This window comes from Gossypium hirsutum, chromosome A12 (assembly GCF_007990345.1).
Source record: "Gossypium hirsutum isolate 1008001.06 chromosome A12, Gossypium_hirsutum_v2.1, whole genome shotgun sequence".
NCBI lineage: Eukaryota > Viridiplantae > Streptophyta > Magnoliopsida > Malvales > Malvaceae > Gossypium > Gossypium hirsutum.
Window position 1 is genome coordinate 81,866,606 of NC_053435.1, and position 19,887 is coordinate 81,886,492.

The 19,887-nt window shown below is 34.4% G+C and overlaps 5 protein-coding genes across 8 annotated transcripts; 1 reads left to right on the top strand and 4 right to left on the bottom strand.

Annotated features, from left to right (window-relative positions):
• Positions 1 to 145: 145 nt before the first annotated feature.
• Positions 146 to 2,336, bottom strand: LOC107948161 (ORM1-like protein 1). The gene is made up of 3 exons (XM_016882629.2): positions 1,877 to 2,336; positions 983 to 1,131; positions 146 to 556 (listed from the first exon to the last, which is right to left on the bottom strand). The coding sequence occupies exons 1-3, from the start codon at positions 2,060 to 2,062 to the stop codon at positions 418 to 420; spliced, it is 474 nt and encodes a 157-aa protein (XP_016738118.1). The 5' UTR covers positions 2,063 to 2,336; the 3' UTR covers positions 146 to 417.
• Positions 2,337 to 3,289: 953 nt separating this feature from the next.
• LOC107948159 (bifunctional fucokinase/fucose pyrophosphorylase) lies at positions 3,290 to 10,904 on the bottom strand. Of its 2 annotated transcripts, XM_041082844.1 has the most exons (8): positions 10,831 to 10,904; positions 9,507 to 9,566; positions 6,874 to 7,574; positions 6,090 to 6,454; positions 5,884 to 6,010; positions 4,781 to 5,794; positions 3,903 to 4,636; positions 3,290 to 3,831 (listed from the first exon to the last, which is right to left on the bottom strand). In XM_041082844.1, exons 5-8 carry the CDS (start codon positions 5,900 to 5,902, stop codon positions 3,439 to 3,441), a joined length of 2,160 nt encoding a protein of 719 aa, XP_040938778.1. In that variant the 5' UTR covers positions 5,903 to 6,010; positions 6,090 to 6,454; positions 6,874 to 7,574; positions 9,507 to 9,566; positions 10,831 to 10,904; the 3' UTR covers positions 3,290 to 3,438. The 2 variants fall into 2 exon arrangements, with proteins under 2 accessions (XP_040938778.1, XP_040938777.1); XM_041082843.1 differs by lacking the exon at positions 6,090 to 6,454.
• A 2,163-nt stretch (positions 10,905 to 13,067) lies between these two features.
• On the top strand, positions 13,068 to 13,550 carry LOC107948158 (calcium-binding protein KIC). Its single transcript, XM_016882628.2, has one exon. The coding sequence runs from the start codon at positions 13,068 to 13,070 to the stop codon at positions 13,437 to 13,439; it is 372 nt and encodes a 123-aa protein (XP_016738117.1). The 3' UTR covers positions 13,440 to 13,550.
• Positions 13,539 to 16,049, bottom strand: LOC107948157 (serine/arginine-rich splicing factor RS31). 3 transcript variants are annotated; one of them, XM_016882626.2, is made up of 6 exons: positions 15,938 to 16,049; positions 15,637 to 15,788; positions 14,455 to 14,567; positions 14,140 to 14,369; positions 13,777 to 14,052; positions 13,539 to 13,692 (listed from the first exon to the last, which is right to left on the bottom strand). In XM_016882626.2, exons 2-6 carry the CDS (start codon positions 15,740 to 15,742, stop codon positions 13,662 to 13,664), a joined length of 756 nt encoding a protein of 251 aa, XP_016738115.1. In that variant the 5' UTR covers positions 15,743 to 15,788; positions 15,938 to 16,049; the 3' UTR covers positions 13,539 to 13,661. The 3 variants fall into 3 exon arrangements, with proteins under 3 accessions (XP_016738115.1, XP_016738116.1, XP_016738114.1); XM_016882627.2 differs by lacking the exon at positions 15,938 to 16,049 and adding an exon at positions 14,702 to 15,085 and having other exon boundaries at positions 15,637 to 15,783; XM_016882625.2 differs by having other exon boundaries at positions 15,637 to 15,975.
• A 1,351-nt stretch (positions 16,050 to 17,400) lies between these two features.
• LOC107948156 (pentatricopeptide repeat-containing protein At5g08510) lies at positions 17,401 to 19,762 on the bottom strand. Its single transcript, XM_041082845.1, has 2 exons — positions 18,690 to 19,762; positions 17,401 to 18,605 (listed from the first exon to the last, which is right to left on the bottom strand). The coding sequence occupies exons 1-2, from the start codon at positions 19,620 to 19,622 to the stop codon at positions 18,288 to 18,290; spliced, it is 1,251 nt and encodes a 416-aa protein (XP_040938779.1). The 5' UTR covers positions 19,623 to 19,762; the 3' UTR covers positions 17,401 to 18,287.
• Between the last annotated feature and the right edge of the window lie 125 nt (positions 19,763 to 19,887).

Consider the following 19,887-nt stretch of genomic DNA (forward strand, 5'->3'; position numbering starts at 1 on the left):
GGTATAGTCTTATCTAAGATATTTCCCATGGCTGCCACTGGTCTGAAAATAAGAACATGATAGCTGCATAAAAAAATATATATATATACACACAGACATATATATAAGAACATGATAGCTGCATAAATACATATACACACAAATATAAGAAGACAAGAGCTTAATGATATTGAACATATATTATGTTTCTCTACTATACAAAGATTTTAACTTGATACCCTCATTATTCCTTCATCATGATCAAAGGGGAGCTTCTAAGTGTGCAGTTAGAAAATTCACCATGAAAACGAAAGAAGAACATTAAGCCTTCAAAATGTTCTATACAAAGAGATATACCCATTTTCAACAGAGGTGAAGGAGCTGTATGTATGGCTTTTCTAGCTGGTGAAATCAACTGTTCTGAACGGGGAGGAAAACTCACTTGTCTGCATTGATTCCGAAGATCCGGACCTTGTGCATGTTTGGGAACTTGGCAACGACGAGGATGATCACTGCAAGTGTGTTCAGAAAGAGCATAGGATGTTGGTAGTCTGTTGTATGCGAAGCTATCAGGTATCTGTAAAAAAAAAGTGGTGATTGAATGACCCAAGGTCAGCAAACGGATTCCAAAAAGACTGGAAGCAGCTAATGCTCTCTGACGGAACTAGAAAAATCATGAATTACGCATAAACTATGTTAAAACTAAATACACGATACACTAAAATCTACTCTTTTGTTAAAAGCAAGGTAACATGAATAGTCATGTATAAAAACCCAGTTGTTATAATCCAACATGAACATGCTGTGTATGATCGGTGGGTATCCGTGTTTACGCACTCATTGCTTCCCTAGTAATCCATATAGTTCATTACATTCAAAGCTCGAAAACGAATACATGCACACTCGTACACATGAATTCAGAGGCACAGCACAAAATAATAAGAAAGATCATCAGCAAGATACAGGAAACAAAATTGTGAAATATATCATATAACAGACTTACAGCACAACAGGTACAACGGTTAAAAACTTTCTGTTGCGTGTTAGCTGCTTTCCATTGTCTATCTGCTCCCACCAAGTCAAGCCATTGTAAATTCCTTGATCGTCAGCAAACGGGGTTCCTTTCTTCCAGTGAAAGAAGTGGTAAGTAACCTGAAAAATAGACAAATCTCTCATTGTTGGTTCGGATACTATCAAGCAGTAGTGAGCACATGACCAAAACCAGAAAAAGGAAGTTCCTTAGAAAAAAGCTTAAGGCATGGTATGTGAAGTAAACTAGCAAATCACCTTTACATTAGAACAAAGCATAAGATCGGCTTAGATAGAACTACCATGAAGCTAAGTGGTCGAAAAACTTCAGTTAACGACATAATGTAAGTAGATGAATAAGCAACTGCAACAAATACATATATTGGGGAAATTATTTAGTGAAGCTACCAATGCGATGGACATAGACTAATTTCGAATCCCAAAGCTATAATTTCCGAGATTACGAGTATGAGGCAGCCTATATCTCAACTCGAAACGCATTTTTCAAAACTTAAGGACATTGTTCAATGTAAAATCCCTAATTTCCTTACTTCCTATCAATAAACAAGATATCACTCGATATAATTTCAGCTCCCAATACATTGCAAGGACGGAAAAACAAAAAAGGCAAAGTTCAAAACTTTCAAATAATAGTCCTATCACAAATAAAGACTGTAAGGCATACAATAATTCCCCCACAGCTCAACAACATTAATCAACAAATCATAAAAGACCCAAAAGGAAAATTAATCAAAACCAACCAATACAGAGCAAATTCACACAAAAAAAGGGGTAATTTGCAGGCAAAAAAGGGACCCAATTCAACATTAAATACCAAGAGACAATTAAAAGAGAAAAGGAAACGTACAAGGAAGTGAGCGAGATTAACGATGGTCCAAGCCATGCCAGGAGAACAACCAAAGATGGAAAGAACAAGGAGCCAAGAGAAAAAGAGGAATAGGATATAAGTAGTCCATACACCTGGGTACATGAACCACTCGGTGTTCCGGTTCAGATCAGCCGGTGGTACCGCCTTCACATATAGATTCGCCATTTATGTTTTTCAATTTAACCCGCCAAAATTAGAGACGAGACCCTTCTTCTAAAACGACCCAGTTTTTGTATTTGATTGAATTTATATAAATTCAAACACTAGGCGCTCTACGATGGAGATGAAGATGAAGATGATCGGAAATTAATGTGGAAGTTCTCAATTTCTTTTGATTAATTATCTAAAAGCCTGTAAACTCATTATTACAAAATAAACTCTTTTGCTTTACCCATACGCCACCGTTTTCCCTTTTTTCCCTCATTTTGGAAACTCTCTTAAGTTCACACCGACTTTATAATTTTTGAATTTATTTGATAAAAAATTAAAATTAAATGAATTCGATTGTAAATTACATTTTGATCTTAATTAGTTATTAATTTCTCGTTTCTTCTTGTTAAGTCTTATTCAATAAATAGACAATTTATTCTTCATGCACTTGAAAATATTAAAACACCTTGATATAAATACTCAAGTAGTTACTCAATTAAAATATTTATTCTACTTCCATCATCTTTCGTTTTATTTATTTAAACATCCAAAAGTATTTCAAAGCATAAATTCTTTAAATTAATAATTATAAATTTTCAAAAATTACTTGTATGATTTTAAGTTATTTTTTCATTTTTAAATTTTAAAATCAAAGAAAAGAAAAGTTTGTTGTATCATTGATTTTCAACTAATTTCTCAATTCATTTTTAATCTAATCAATCTAATTTAAATAACATTTCATGCTATTACTTGAAATAATTGCACTTCTATTTTAAGAATGGAAGCCATAAATACATTTTACTTTGTTGCAAAGAAAGTGTAGCCAAACTCTAATCACATAATTTATAGACCATTTTTTATTAATTATTATATTATGGATAGGTAGAATGCGGCTAAAATAATTATGAAAAATGATATAATAATTAAATATAATTTTGGTTAAAATAATAATGTTTCAAAAACAAAATTATGATATTTTAGGTTTAAATCTTTTCAAAATAAAATTTATAGATTGAAAAAATTAAAAATATTAAAATACAATATTTTAATTTTTTTCTATAGAATTTTCAAATACAAATATAGTATAATCATTGCACAATAAAAATAAATTTTGAGTAACTATAAAGTAAAATTAAACTATTACAAAATACAAATAAATTAAAAGCTGAAATAATATAAACTAAACTGATCCTTCGAACCAAAACCCACATATGCTAATAATAATAAAAAGAAAAAAGAAGATGATGGAACTTTCTAGTGTTTCATTTCACAAATGTTGTAAAAGAATAGTATTTTACAATACAATGAATTATATCGTCTATTAATTATTAGATAGAGGGCACCAATAACCCAAAAATAAATTGTAAAACGAAAAATATCGAAAAAAAATATTAGTAGATGGTCCAATTGTAGATTACTGAATCAAATTCTGGGTTTTTCCCTAACATGCTTCTTAATTCTTTGGCACATGTGGCATTTTTGGCGAGTAATAAGGCAAAGCCCCCCCCCCCACCTGCTCCCACAAGCTTGTAGCCAGAGCAGTACGGGTCGGCAAATGCAAACAGTTTATCGACATATTCATTGCTACAGTATGGATCAAGTTCTTGATGCAACCTCCAAGCCTCCAACATGATTTCGCCTAATTTATCGACATCACAGTTCATCAAAGCTTCCCTACCGATCTTAGCTAATTCAGTGAGTCGTTTGACGCTGGATACGAGAAGGTTGTCTCGTCGGAGATACCGGAGGACTACCTTTTGTAGGACTTGATGTGCTAGTCGAACCTGCAGGGTCGTAATAGGATAACAATTAGAATACGAAGATCTAAGCATGTATGAAAGACTTGATTACTTACTTGACCGGTAAATACGACAAGCAACCGTTCCTGCAATTTTGAAATCAGTTGAGAAGATGCCACGAGAGGGAAGACTTGGAGACGCAATGGTATTCCAGGGTAACTTGTTGTAAATTTAATTCCGGCATATAAACCTCCGATCTGATCCTGCCAACCACCGCCCGTTCCCATGAGCTGCTCTAGTACCAAAACAAGCCTTGCAACATTTTCGTTGCTGTCATCACCACCAATGATTTGTAGAAGTCCTTTCACAACGGCAGCAGCTAAGATGCTAGAAGTTCCTAACCCACTGCCCCGAGGTACGTTAGCCCATGTCCTTATTCGCAAACCATTTGATACTAGAATATTTTCATGAATAATTTCGGTTACTAGCAGTGCAGATTTCACGAGTCTAAAAGGATCATCACCGTCAAAAGGAGGAGCAATTGAAGTAAGCTCTTTAATATATAGCTCTTTTCCAGAATCATCGATAATCAAGACTCCATTTGAATTTGTCGTCTCTACTATAGTGCCAATCGGAAGAGAACCTTCCAAGCTCACTGCCATATTAAGAACACAACCAGCACGTTCTAAACTCCACGGAGGTGTATCGCTCCAGCCGCCAACAAAGTCTACTCGAACCGGTAGCTCGACTTTCACTGTTTGTTGACAAAAAGGCTTGTCCATGGATCCAACATGGTTATTGTTCCTGAAGGCCAGAGTAGACTTGCTGCCAGAGGACTCCAAGAGATGTGCTGAACCAAGGTGAAAGATCAATGGAAATAGATGTGAAATCGAGAAATAAAGAAAGGGCAATACATAGAAAAAGCTGATTTACAAAGATACGAACAATTTAACATTTTCTGAAGCATATTTAAAGCAAATTCAGTTGATTTTACCTCCAAAACCGTATCTAACGGCTGATGCAGTTTCATCAGCAATTGAAGCCCATACTTCATGTTCTAACTGATAAGCTTTCGTTTCCTCTCTGCATGCTCGAAGAAGATCAACTTGCACTTGATATGCTCGGCTTTTGGGAAGAATCTTAGAATTTTGCTCGATAAGTTTGGGACAAAGGGCTAGGAAGTCCTTACATATTTCAACACCAGAAGTCTCTTTTTGTAAAATTTCTTCACACAACTGAGATAAATCACGACCAAGCATGCCGTAGTTAATGCAAGCCTTAGCAACTCCAGCTGCGAGATCTGCTTGATGATTACTGGATCCAGTGCACATTTTTGAGAAGTCAATCGATCTATGCAACTCCTCGAGACTGATTCGAGGTGAGTTTCTCCACAAAGGAAGACAGTGTAGGTTTTTTCCATCACTCAAACCCATCAACCACATTCCCACTCGAAGCATCTCAAAGTACGAAAGAATGGGAAATAATTTTGCATTCCACAAGCATTTTTCTTGACTGCTACTGGAGCTCCATAGATCGTTTTCCTCGATACCTAAATCGTGCATGACCTTCTCCCAAGGTTTCCCACAAAAGGTTCCATCCTTTCTAAGAGGGTTTTTCGGGTTATCATGGATACCACAAAATACAATCACTCTTTCAATACATCCTACCAAAGGAACTTCCCAAAGGCAATGGCGGTCCGGAAGCATGAACTTTATAGAATTACCTGCCATATTATCACTGTCCTTTGGAACATTCATACCGACAACTATGGACTGGGAACCAATCTGGCTTCCACTTGATATGTTTGAGTCGTATATTAGAGAATCTTCACCAATCGAGACACCATCAGCAATTTTACAAGACAGGACAACGGAAGATGCTGCAATGTCTGAAACAGTGGTTGCTGGAATAGAACATAAGTGTCTTCGACCTACAAGCGCTGAATCAGATGCACTAAGGTGATCCAAAACTTCACTCGAAGTTCCAAAATGTAAAAACGAAAAATCATCTGCAATTGAAAATGACAATCAATAACGAGAAATCGAGAACTAAAACAAGGTTTTTGATGCTTTAAAGACTATTTATTGTCCAACATACAAGCACAGTAGCTGAACATCCTTTGTTTTCCCAATTTGTTGACCAATGCTTCACCCAAAGGGCGATGTCATAACCAATCATGCTTCGTAGGTACCCAAGCTGCCACAAGATCTTCATACAAACTCATCTGAATAACAATAAAAAACTCGAAACAGTTAGAATTACAATACTGAGACACAGTTGAAAGTTTGGGTTTAGTTACTTGCCTCTTTTTTTCTTTTCAAAAGTTCAAAAATCAACGGTTGACAAGAACAAGCAAGCTTAACAAGCTCCACCAATGCATTGCCTCTAACCGCTATAATCCCAGTATCTAGCAATGCTCTACCGTCATCCAAGATCGCCTGATTCTTAACAAGCTCATCTACACTAGGTTTCTGAAGTAAATTATCGACTAAACTAACCGTGTAACTTTCATAAAAAATCTCAGATTTTGACGCCACAATGACACCATGGTTAGCAGCTATATCGAGTGTTATAGGCACGGTAATAATGGTCGAAGAATCGGGTGGAAGAATCAAAGTAGAGGCATCAAAACATGGAAGTACATCACCAGTCATAATAAATACTCCACCTACACAAAATTGACCTACTTGTAAGTGTCCGATACAAGTATGTGTCCGAATGTAGTCGAATTTTCTATATTTTTCATATTTCGAGGTCATATCCGCATATCTATGTTATATTAAACCTAATAACCTACTTGTAACTGTCAGATATGAATATGGCTCCGAATATCATCATTTTTTCTACATTTCTACATTTTTTCATGTTTCAAAGCCATATATGCATATCCATGTGTCGACTTAAACCCAGTAACCTACTTGTAAGTGTCAAATATGAGTGTGGGTCCGAATATCATCGAATTTTTGAAGGTTTTCCAAGATTCGAGTTCATATCCGTATATCCATGTGTCATATTAACTAAAAACAGAGGTTAACACTTAACAACAAGAACTTTCTATCGTTTCACAGTGAACTAAATTCATTTTACCTTCATTTTTGAAAGCTTGTCGAGCACAAGAAGCAATTGCAAGAATATGATCGAATAACAACAGTACCGGACCGTCAGGGTTATCGGCAGCTAAAAAAGGAAGTGGTAAAAAGACTTTACCCATCGGATTAGCCCATGGAACCCTTTTAGAATCCCCACCAGCATGAAGTAATAAAATATGCTTTTTACCCATTAAACCAACAGCATCATCTCCTCCATTAACAACTACCCCTGTATGTTTAGTGAGGGCGTGAATGGCATTGAGTGTGGCAGCACCGGATCCGATCCGTTGACCTTCTGGGTCGGGTACGGTGAGGGTAATAGTAGAAGGAGCAATTCGACCCATTCGTTTAGCCCGTCTGAGTTGCCAATCATAGAGTTGAGCTTGTTCAGGACTGGCAGCTGTTAAAACAATGGCATCCCATGTTGGAACCCGAGATGGGTGACGCACCGACAACCTTAAATGGTACCATGATTTACGAAGGACGGTGGTTATGTCGGGTTTCTGTTTGGTTCTGGGTAATACTGTTTGTGGGATAGGATCCATTTTTTTGAGAATTTGGGGTTTAAATTAAAGGGATTGAGAAGCGGTTAAGGGGAGATAAAGGAGATGAAGAAGATGATATGAGGGATGTTGGATGTTGGATGTTGGGTTAACGATCATGTGGTTTTCGGATCCACCATGCTCCTCCTTGCCTTTCCTGTAAGATTAAAAAAAGAATAAGAATATGGCGTCGCCCGGACTTAAACCGAAGACCTTCAGTGTGTTAAATTGACGTGATGACCAACTACACCATGACACCACCTTATGGCACAATGTAACATTCTTATATATTTAAAAACAAAACATTTTTTAAAAGTTATTAAACCAAAGTGTTTAGAACTAGACAAATCATCAAACCGGACCAATGCTTTAATTAAACAAACTAATTTCAAAATAGAGAAAATTGGTTTCGAGTGATTCATGAGTTAGTTAATCGGTTTAACCCTTCTCTCTATATCAGCGCCTAACTAGATTCTTATAAATAAAAGAAATTTACGAAAAATCCTACATAGAAGTATATTTTTTATGTAATTTTATTAGGAAAAAACATTTCAACTTAATGATATTGTTATTTGATAATAGTTTAGGGTTTAAGATTATTAAAGAAGGGAATTTGGATTAAAATCAAAAGGAAACTATACTGAAAAAAACTAATCAAGGTTTTTAATTGTCAACATGTTGTAATGTTTTATTGATGTTGAAGCTAAAGTTTTTGTTGTGTTGATAGAGCTTTTCCTTCAACGAGTTATGTGTTTGTTATTTTTTTTCCCCGAATTGTATGAGTCTCATTCATTGAATAAATTAATAAATTTCTCTTTCAAAAGAAAATTATAATTAGATTGGTGGTCGAATTGATTAGATCATTAATTATCAATTCAACCGATTTAATCACCGAACTAATCGATTCACTATTTAAAAAAATAAAAGAAAAATCAAGAATTTTGTTTTAAAAGAAATTATAAAGACTCTTTCCCAACTCATAAATAGAAGGATAATATGCTTCATTATACTCGAACCCATGTTCTTTTGTATAGGAACAATATTTATACCAGTCAAACTAAAATTCAATTAATAATTACATTATCTAAAGTTAGATATTCATTATTGTAACATTAAAATTTAAAAATTTAGATTTAATTTCTTCCTTAATTCGTTTTGTTTATTATTTTGGGCTAGGGCATCAACATAACATGGGTTTAGGTTTTAAAAAAAAAGTGGACTAGTTTATAAAGAAAATAAATAAATTGGGTTTAATTTTTTTTGGGTAAAAAAATTTAGCCTAAAATATAAAAATTGTTATAAAATAAATATACATAGAGTAAAGAACAAAGTGTAACACCCCTAACCCGTATCCGACACTAGAATAGGGTTACGGAGCATTACCAGAAATTTCAGAACATTTTTAGATAATTCATGATATTTACTGTTCATAGTGAAACTGTCCACTTGAGTCATAGTCACTAAATTATTTATATCTTGAGCTACAGAACTCCAAATTAAGTTTTGCTAATTTTCTCTGAAACTAAACTCACATATATCCTTACCATAAAATTTTCAGAATTTTTTGTTTAGCCAATAAGTACAGTTTATTTTTCAAATTCACCCTTGTTTCGCTGTCAGACAGTTCTGACCCCTCTTCACTAAAGATTAATTATTTCCTCATACAGAATTTAGATAATATTCCCGTTTATTTCTTTTGAAAATAGACTCATCAAGAATTTTAAGCATATAAATTTAAGCCTCTAATTATTTTTATTAAATTTATTATGATTTTCCAAAGTCAGAACAGGGGAACTCGAAATTATTCTGACCTTGCCTCACAAAAATTCAAATATCTTATAATATGAATTTTTTTTATTAGACCATTTCTTTTATGTAAAACTAGACTCAATAGGATTTAATTTAATATTTTATTCAACCTCTAAGTCAATTTCCATAATTTTTGGTGATTTTTCAAATTTGGATTATTGCTACTGTTTAAAACTGTTTTAGTGAAAAATGTTGATAACTAAATTTATAACACCTTCACTTCCTTTCAATTAAACCCTATACATGCTATATAAACCTTAAAATGCACAATAAAATTTACCGAAGTAATCTGGATAGTGTGCCCTGATGTATTGACCCGATCCACCGATTTCTCGTCAATCTACAAAGAACATTTAACACACAAGAGTAAGCTTATGAAAGCTTAGTAAGCTCATAGGCATAGAAAAATAAATCTTACCGAACATTGCACATAATCATATAACATTTAATTTCACTAAATCCTCCTATAAATCACAAAATCATTAATAAACTCATTTGATTGATTTCAATGTCACTATTCACCAATTCTTGATCTTTTGGGCCCATTTCTCATTTACTTTTCTTAATCAATTTAAGGAACGGTTACCGAATTGAGTACTTCGTTATCATAATGCCATAGTAAAATTATGGTCTTGCACATAGTCACATATCACACACCGAAGCCATAGCTCAACCATGGTTTTACACGAATCACATATCACACTCATGCCATATCCCAGATATGATCTTATACAGTAGCACATATCACACCGATGCCATATCCCAGATATGGTCTTATACGGAAGCACATAATCACATCTCTCCGATGCCATAGCCTAGTTGTGGTCTTATACGGAAATCACATATCACATGTTGCCATGGTCCAACCATGGTCTTTTCTGTCTATTCGTCTTAGCCACTGAACGAAAGCACTCACATCCGTTGGTCCACTTAATTTGTACTTTTATTCAAATATCATTTTACAACTATCACAGTTTAATGACATTCATATGCAATAATATACTATATCATTCATGAAATTTTCATATCAAAACATTAAATTTAGCCATATGAACTTACCTGAGCAAATTCACAAAAGTCATACAAGTTCAGGGACTAATCAGCTATTTTCTATTTTTCACAATTCACTTCGGGTTCTTGATCTATAATTATAAAATCATTCATTTATTAGCATTCATTTCAATTTTACTCTACTTCACAGTTTATATCCTTTAATTCCATAAATTGCACTTTTGCCTCAAATTTTACAGTTTTTAAATTAACCCATCAATTGAGCTAATTTTTCTAAATTAATACTTTATTTATTCATTCTAAGCTACTACAAAACCTTTGAAAATCAGAATTTCAGCACCAAACCTTAATTCACAACTTTTTTACAATTAGGTCCTAAAATCAATTTCTATCAAAATCACTTAATAAAATCATCATATAATAAAATAAGAACTTCAATTCCATAATAATTCACCATAATCATACATCACTTATTCATGGTAACTTTTAAAGTCACCCATAAAATCAAAAACTAATGAATTAGATAGTTAGATCTAATTGTAAAAGTCACAAAAATATAAAAATTACTAAGAAAAAGTAAAAATTGAACTCACATATGTCAAAATATGAAAAACCAGCAACTTCCAGACCTCTCACGGCATTTTTGCTGAAGGAAAATGATGATATCTTTAGATTTTTCTATTGTCTTTATTTTATATTACTAACCTTTATACAATTTCCAATTTTGCCCCTTGTTCCCATTGCTTTCTTGCTTATTTCATACCCAAACCGTCCAGTCATTACCCTTTGAGTATAATTGCCCTTTAAATCCCTCTTTTTAAATACTTAAGCTATTTCCTCACAATTTAACAAATTTTGCACTATTTTTAATTTAGTACTTTTTAATTAATTGACTATCCAAACGTTAAAATTTTCTAACAAAATTTTAATACTAATTCAATGACACTCCATAAATATTTATAAAAATATTTATGGCTCGGCTTATGGATTTTGAGGTCTCGATACTCGTTTTAGACCCAATTTACTTATTAAATTCTTCTTCTTCTTCTTCTTCTTCTTCTTCTTTTTTTAAAAAAAATCACAAAATTCACTAATTCAAATTTTTTTCTAAATTCACACTTGACCCATAATTATTAATTTATTAAATTTTCAAACTTACTTGTCGGATTTAGTGATCCCAAATCACTGTTTCCAATACCACTAAAAATTGGGTTGTTACACAAAGAAAGTAGGAGAGCAAAAGAGCATATTTTATTAATCAATTGTAATATTTACAAAACATCTCTAAAGTCATCTACTTTTAATAACTATTAGAATTTAAAGTACATCAACATTTATCTTAATTTTGATGGATATCCACTTAATAAGATATTTATAACAAAAATCAATTTAATTGATTTTTTTTTCGTTTCATCCAATCTCTAACTCACAGTCCAAAACCAATTCTCATCTATTAGCGGCTCAACTAATTATTTGAAATCTATCAGGCGGATTTTTGATTCAATCCAATTTTGAAAATTATGAAAATAGTGTATCAATAAGTGTTTATCGTTACGTGTAATTGAAACACATTGTTATACTCTAAGAAAATAAATTTAAAATTTGAATTCTTTAAAAATATTATTAGAAGGGATAAATTTTTTTTAAAAAAACTGAATTTTCATAAATTCAAAAAAAAATTATATCCCTTAATATTGCATGTTATGAATAAAGATTATAGTGGCTAAACCTTACCAAATTAATAATCCATTGCAGGTAGATAAATAACTGACCTTGAGAGACCAAGAAGACTGGGCTTTTTGGAGAGACCCCCAGAAAACAAATTACAACGGGGACTCGTATTTTGGAGGAAGGGATTTTAGTCTTTTTATCTATATTTGTAATGACTGGGTTTCTCTCGTACCATGTAACATGTAAATGTATTTTGTGTGGATTTTGTTCGGTTTTTATTTATTTATTATGAATTTTTATATTATAGTTAGTCAAATATATATTTATATTTATAGTTAGTCGTACCATTTTAAGTCCGTTCATATTTTTTAAAAAAATATTTATATTATTTCATATTTCAAATTTTATATATAGATAACATTTTTAATTCTTACACTATAATATCATATATTATTATAAATTTAAGTTTTATATCCTATAAATATAACATGATATAATAATATATTACACAAGCTTAAACATTTTTACTCAAACGTGAGTTTTCGATCTTGGAAAAAGTTTTCAATAAGCAATAAATATATATTGAATGTGATGTAGGACATGGATGACAATTATTTCCACAAAATATTATTTCTCACCTAACACCATAAATTGGAAGGACGAAATGATGCATGTGAAACATGTAACGATGAAATGGGACCTCTAATTGTTACAAGGTGAAGGTAAGTTTGAGTATTCCCAGTTGAAGTCCATTTAAAGAATTACGGTCGTCTTGCAAAGTTGACTTTGTAGGTTGGTTTTTGTATGGAAATATCATTGATAGGAGCTTCGTAGAAAGCCTAACATAGGACAAATTCCTTACGTCAAAATGGATTACATCGCACCATTATCCCCACATACGCACCTTCCTAGAAACTCATCTCTTGATTTTTGATGGTGAAATCAAATAAATAAATAAAATCCCCTTAATTTAGGGCTAAATATAAAGGCGGAAAACATGTTTTACCCATCATGAAATGGATCTTAAAGAGGCTTTTTTTTTTATTGAAATCGTTTGAGGACAAAATGAGGTCCAGTGTCACATCATCATTATCAATGGTGAAACCCTTATATAACACCCCCCCTCCCATTCATGTTGGTGTAACCATTTCAGCAATAAATGGAAAACAAGGGAAGAACGACGACGAAGAACGAATATGAAGATTTGTTACCTGTGATGGCTGAAAAGCTTGACGTGGAAGCTTTTGTTTCCGAGTTATGCGGTGGGTTTCGTCTACTAGCAGATGAAGATCGAGGGTTGATAACTGCCGAGAGTTTGAAGAAGAACTCTGCTCTTTTAGGTATGGAAGGGATGAGCGAAGAAGAAGCTTGGGATATGGTTAAAGAAGGTGATCTTGATGGAGATGGCGCATTGAACCAGACCGAGTTTTGTATACTTATGGTTAGGCTTAGCCCCGGGATGATGGAAGATGCCGAGACGTGGCTCGAGAAAGCAATTGATCAAGAGTTAAGGAAAAAAACCTCACCTTGATCTTCTCCTTCTTTTGGTGTTTTAATGGTGTGTGTTTGTATGATTTAGTTTATGTTATTGTACTGCAAGTTGATTTGTTAATTAATGGACAAAGCATCATTTTAATCCAAAGCCAAGTACATATATTAACATGAACAATAGGTTCTTAAAGTACATACCAAAATACATAGAAAGCTAGGCATAGAGCTACGAAATACTTTTCACCGTTAATCTGATGCCCTTCTATGTTCGGGACCTTCGAACAGGTGATCGGCTGTAGATTCAACGAACAAAAACGATCTTTCAAAACATTATGTAAAAGAACAAGAAATGAAAAATAAACGGCCTTAATCATTACCTGCGGTATCTGCCATATTCAGGACTCCTATGCCTCCCGTAATCAGGACTTTTGCGTCTGTCATAAGCAGGACCATTATAACGTTCATAAACAGGACTACGAGCTCTACCATAATCAGGACTTTGTCGCCTATGGTATACAGGACTTGGGGACCTCCCATATGGACTATCTCTACGTCTATCGTAACCTCCTCTTTTAGGACTATCGAATCTGTTATCCCTCTCATCATCATCCCTTAAAGCATATTCAACAGACACGACTCTGTCTAGTAACTTGCTGTAAAGGTATATATAGTACTTTAGGAGCAACGACAATGACCGCAAAGACGAGTAAAAAAGAAAAGGTATATTTAATTATTTCTACCTCCTTTGTGTAGCCTCGAGAGCTTTGGTAGCATCGTCTTGTGTTGCAAACTGAACAAACGCAAAGTTTCGCCTAATGCGAACATGAAGAACCTTCCCATATGGCTCAAAGTGCCTTAGAATATCTCGTTCCCTAGTACGGATTGGATCAAAGTTGATAACAAACAAGGTTTTGGTGGGTCTCTGATTTGTCACTGATCTAGAACCATCACCACGTCGACCACGTTCACCCTGACAAATATTAAAAATCAGAAATTACAGCTTTCATTCCCATTAAAACTCCAAACAAGCAACAGTAGAAAGAACAATAACACACCTTAGCCCACTCCACAGACAGTCGCCGTCGGTCATAACCAAAAGGAATATTATCAAGTTCACGAATAGCATCTTCAGCATCACGTTCATCCTCGTAATAAACAAAGGCAAATCCTGCAACATAAACTTATAATTAGTGGCAAAAGTGACAGGTTGTATAATCATCCTATACCTTCACAATTAGTGGTACATTAACTAAATCACAGAATTTCTTTATCCCTTCAAGAACTAAGAAAAATATACGAAACCTGCATACATGTGAAGGAAGGGGCTGATGCACATAAGGATGTAGAAGCGTTGCATGATGAACTTAAATCAAGATGGTGACATATTAAAGGTTAAAATTCCAAGTTATTCAGGTCTGAGACATCATTTGCAAAGCATGGTTGGCCATTCAGACAGAAGGAAGTTCAGAAATGGAAGAGCATGGCATGATAATTTGATAAGGTCCCCCACCAGCCAGTGAGGAAGTGTGAGAAGTAACATGATCGAGTGAAGAAAATGCAGGATGATGCCATCTGTGTGAGTGGCAGGAGAACAGGAAGGCATGAATATTTCCATTGCAATAGAAGTTTTTTTTGCAGAAAGATGGCGAGCCCTGATAGAAGCTCGTTTTCCCTTAGTATAAGTTCCTGCGTCAAAACAAAGACTTAAACCGGAGGTTTGCTCCAATAAAATTGAAATCCTGCTGTGATCACATTTACAGACCCCCTCTAGATGCTGACATGACATTCAATCCCAAAGCAAGGTAAGTGCCCATTCAACTATTTTTGTTCATTCAAACATCAATGTAATGCATCCTTGTGTAAGGATATATGCCGGATTCTTACTCGACAAATCGCTCCACCGGGTTTCATTATAAGAGAAACTCCACTGGAGCAACTCCATCATTTCCAAATAATACAGAACGATTATATATATACACGCATACATGAACATGTATATACATGGTTAACATAAGAAGCAATGTAATAAATGTGTTATGATCAGCCAACTATCAACAAAATATATAAAGGCGACGATGAACCAAACCAAAAAAAAAGAAAGCATTTTAGATTCAGAAAGGCTTAAACCCAGTTAACCGACAATCTAAAATAAAAGAAATATTATATTCATTTAGCTAATAATATTAAAACCATAATCCCAAAAACAGGGTAACATTTATTGTTTTCATATATATTACCAGATTTCATATCAACCCGTTCGATCCTCCCGTATTTTGAAAACAAACGCTCCAGCTCTGATTGCCGAGTCTCGTACTCGAAGTTCCCCACAAACACAGGCCTCATTGTTTTTTTCACCAAAAGAATCGCACCTTTATCCTTTAACAGATACCTAAAGCAAGAATTAAGGGGGGAGGGGGAATCAAATTACCACTACTGTTTTGTCTTTAAAAACAGACCGTTGCGTTTTCTTTCGCTTTCTCAGGAACCAAACAGACAAGACAAGATAACGGGAAGGGGAAAAAAGGGCATGGAGAGTACCTTGTGATGAAGCGATAAATGTCATTAAGCCCTAACGGAAAACCCTAAATAGAGAGAAAGCGTGTTTGGAATTTGTGGGTAATGAAAGGGACAAAGGAAATTAATAGTTTAAATTACACATATGCCCTAAGGATAAAATGTTTTACAAGTAAGTACATTTGGAATCTAATCTATTGTTTCTTTTAAATTTTAATTTTTACGATATGTAATTTCGTAATTTGAATAGCTATATCTTTATAATTTTTAAAGGATTAAATCAAAATTTTATTATTTTTAGGGAGACTAAAGTGTAATTTTACATTTACTAATTTAAAATTTAAAAAAAAATTAAAAAGCTTAAATAAAAAATTTTCCATTTTAGGGAGTGGGGCCTTGCCAACCCCTTGACTACACCTTTACCATGGAGACTCTTGTAATAGGAGACAGATTGTATTTTACCCCACTGCTAAAAAAATTAACAAATCATTCCTTGTATGTTAGTTCAATGAGCAAAATTGGGTCCTTCTATTAAAAGAACCATCTACTTTTACTATTAAAAACTACTCCATGTACGTCTGTACGGTGTACACGTGACACGCTATGTATAACTATTTAGTGATTTCATCAGTTAAGCCAATTTTTAACATAAGAAATGGATGAAATTTTTAATAGAAAAGATCGGTTTGCTCTTTGATCCAATCTATAAAGATTAATTTGTTCATTCCTTGAGTAAAGAGGGGCAAAATGCAAAATAACTCCCTAGTATAGAGGTTCCACGATACTTTTATCGCAATATGTCTTCTTTTATTTTAAAATATCACACTAGTAAATTTAAGAAAGAAATTTTAAGATGTTAACAATTGTAGTTGGAATTTTGAAATACAAAAATTAAAGGATTAAATTTCTAATAATTAAAATAGATAGACTAAATTTTAAATGTAAGAAAATATAGGGACTTTAAGCATATTTTAACTAAGCCCTCAAAAAAGGTTAATTTAGGGTTGACGTTGCCATGGTCATTTTTAACCGTTGGATTAAAACTCCATCAAGCGAGATGCAATATTATCCGCTAGAGGATTAAGGGCGTAACTTAATTGAGTTTCAATGGGCCTATGGAAGGCCTAAAAAGTAGGCTGGTTTTCAGGCCAACATATAAAGAACCTATTGGGCTATAGGAAAATTACTTGGCCCATTTAAATGTTTAAGAAACTACCCTAAACAAAAGATTATTTAATTATTATTTGACATTTAATATATTAATTTGATAAATTAATGAAAAATAATATAGTAATTAATTATTCTCTTTTATTTGTTGCTTTTGTAATATTTCATGATGTTTTAATGATAATATTGAGTACAATTCACTTGTTTGAAAATATAATCTGGTTAACCCAAATTCAAACTAATCAATTTAATTTGATTATAAAATGTAAACAACTTAAACTTGAAAATGATTCGACTCCAAAATAACCCAAATTCAGAATGAGCAAAAACTAAAATATTTTGAACTATTAACCCGAACTCAAGTTCCAAACCGGAATTAAGCAACTTGAAATGTTTGGGCCAAAAGAACCCGACCAACTAGCCTGAATGGCATGAACCAAATTAAACATTAAATGATTCAAACCCGAAATTATACAAAAAAAAATTTAGAATCTAAATTTACCTAACACATATTAATCTGAATTGAAATCAACCCAACCTACTCAATTCCACCTAGGCAATTGTGGATGGTAAGATGGTACCCACCTTCGGAGCGCTAATTTATGGTAAATGCCGATGCTGCTATGGATGTAGATGAGCAAGTCGCAGGCTTGGGAGTCATGGCTCGAGATGCAGACGGCATGGTGATGGGCGGTCGAGCGACAAGGGTGCTATTTAATTTCCGAGGCCCGTTCTTTTGCTCGATACTTTGATTATTTGGACTTTGTTTTTGTACCTAGATCGGCAAATAGATTGGCCAACCTAGATAACATAAACGAGGTTCGGTTTGGCTTATATTACCCAGCCAGCCTACATGACTTTGTAATTGCGGACGCATCTTTATTGTTCGATTAATGGAATATCCCTTTGTGGCCTTTTACTGTATAGTTCAAACTGTAAGCTCGGACTCAAAGTCAATTAATTTGTTTTGTAGCTTCATCACTATCGAGATCCGATGTAAGGTTTCGTATATTTCATCACATCTCGGATGCGATTTATCCTCCACGAGAAACTTATGCATTTCACCTCCCTCTTCAATGAAGCTATATCCAGCTGCCTTTGTAATGTGGCCACCTTTCATCATCTTCCTTAGCTTTGCAACACCGTCCCACTGCCCCCTCGATGCATATATATTAGAAAGAATAACGCAGTTTCCTGCATTCCATGGTTAGAGCAGAAAGAGAGGCTGAGCCGCTTTTTCTGCGAGTTCGACATTTTTATGGAAGCTGCAAGCTCCTAAAAGAGCTCCCCAAACCACAGCATCGGGCTTCATAGGCATGGTTTTTATAAGATCGTAAGCTTCTTGCAATGCTCCGGCTCGACCTAGGAGGTCTACCATGCATCCAAAATGCTCCAATTTAGGATTGATGTTGTAGTTTTTCGCCATTGATTCGAAAAGTTCTCGTCCTTTTGTAACCAATCCTCCATGCGTGCATGCTAAGAGAACTCCCACGAATGTGACATTGTCCGGTGCAGTTCCTTCATGCTGTTACAATCAATGAAATAAAACATAAAAGGATGAAACTGAAATAGGAATGCAGATGTATCCGGAGTACAACGAAATGCTAACCAGCATTTGCTCGTAATGCTCGAGAGCTTCGATTGATTTTCCATGAAGGGCTAAAGCCATGATCATTGAATTCCAAGAGCACGAATTTCTCCTCTTCCCGATCTCATCAAACACCCTTTTCGCTACTTCGATTTTACCGCACCTCGCATGCATTTCGAGGATAGTATTGCTAACATACAAATCCTCAAACAAACCATTCTCTCTTGCATAAGCTTCAATCCTTTCTCCAATCTCCAATGCTCCGAGACTTGCACAAGCAGGAAGCACACTAGCAATGGTCACTCGATTCGGTTTAACTCCACTCTCTTTCTCCATCCTTAAAAACATATCTAACGCACTCGAAAACTGCCCGTTCTGCGAGTAACCCGATATCATCGATGTCCAAGAAACCACATTCTTCTCAGGCATTGATTTAAACAATTCCAAAGCTTCCTTCATATCCCCACACCTAGAATACCCAGAAATCAAAGCGTTCCAAGTAGGCACATTTCTGACACGCATTTCATCAAACACTTGCCGAGCAAACTTTAACACACGAAGTTTTGCATACATATCGAGCAAAGCGGTTAAAGCATAACAATCAAGACCAAACCCAGATTTGAGAAGATGGGTATGAAGGATCTGGCCATGGGAAAGGGAGGAAAGTGAAGCACAGGCGGGGAAAAGGAAGATGAAAGAATGCTGGTTGGGGGAACAGTTGTTGAAGCACATTTGGGAGTAGAGAGTGAGGCATTGATGGGATTGGTTAACTGAGGAGTAAGCTTGGATGAGCTTGTTGTAGAGGAAGACAGTTTTATTTGGAAGGAGATCGAAGAGGTTGTGGGCATATGGAATGTTTAGGAATCGGAGGAATTGAATGATGAGAAGCTGAGTTTGGTGTTGTTGCAGGCCAATTTTAAGAGTGGAAGCTAGGGACTGTTTCAGCTGGTTCATGACATATTTCAGCTGGGTGATTTCATAAAAATTGTTTCATCATGCATTCTTTGTTATACATGTAGTTGTTTTGTTGATCGAAAAGAATATCCTTTTAGTAAACAAGCTATTGTTTAGTGGCAATAATTTGTTTAGGTTACTCAATGTATACTACACTTCCATCGTAAGTGTATTATAATAAGAATTAAAAATCTCAACACACATGTATACTTATAAAAACAACAGATGTAAAATAATAAATAAAAAAATGTATATAAAATAAATT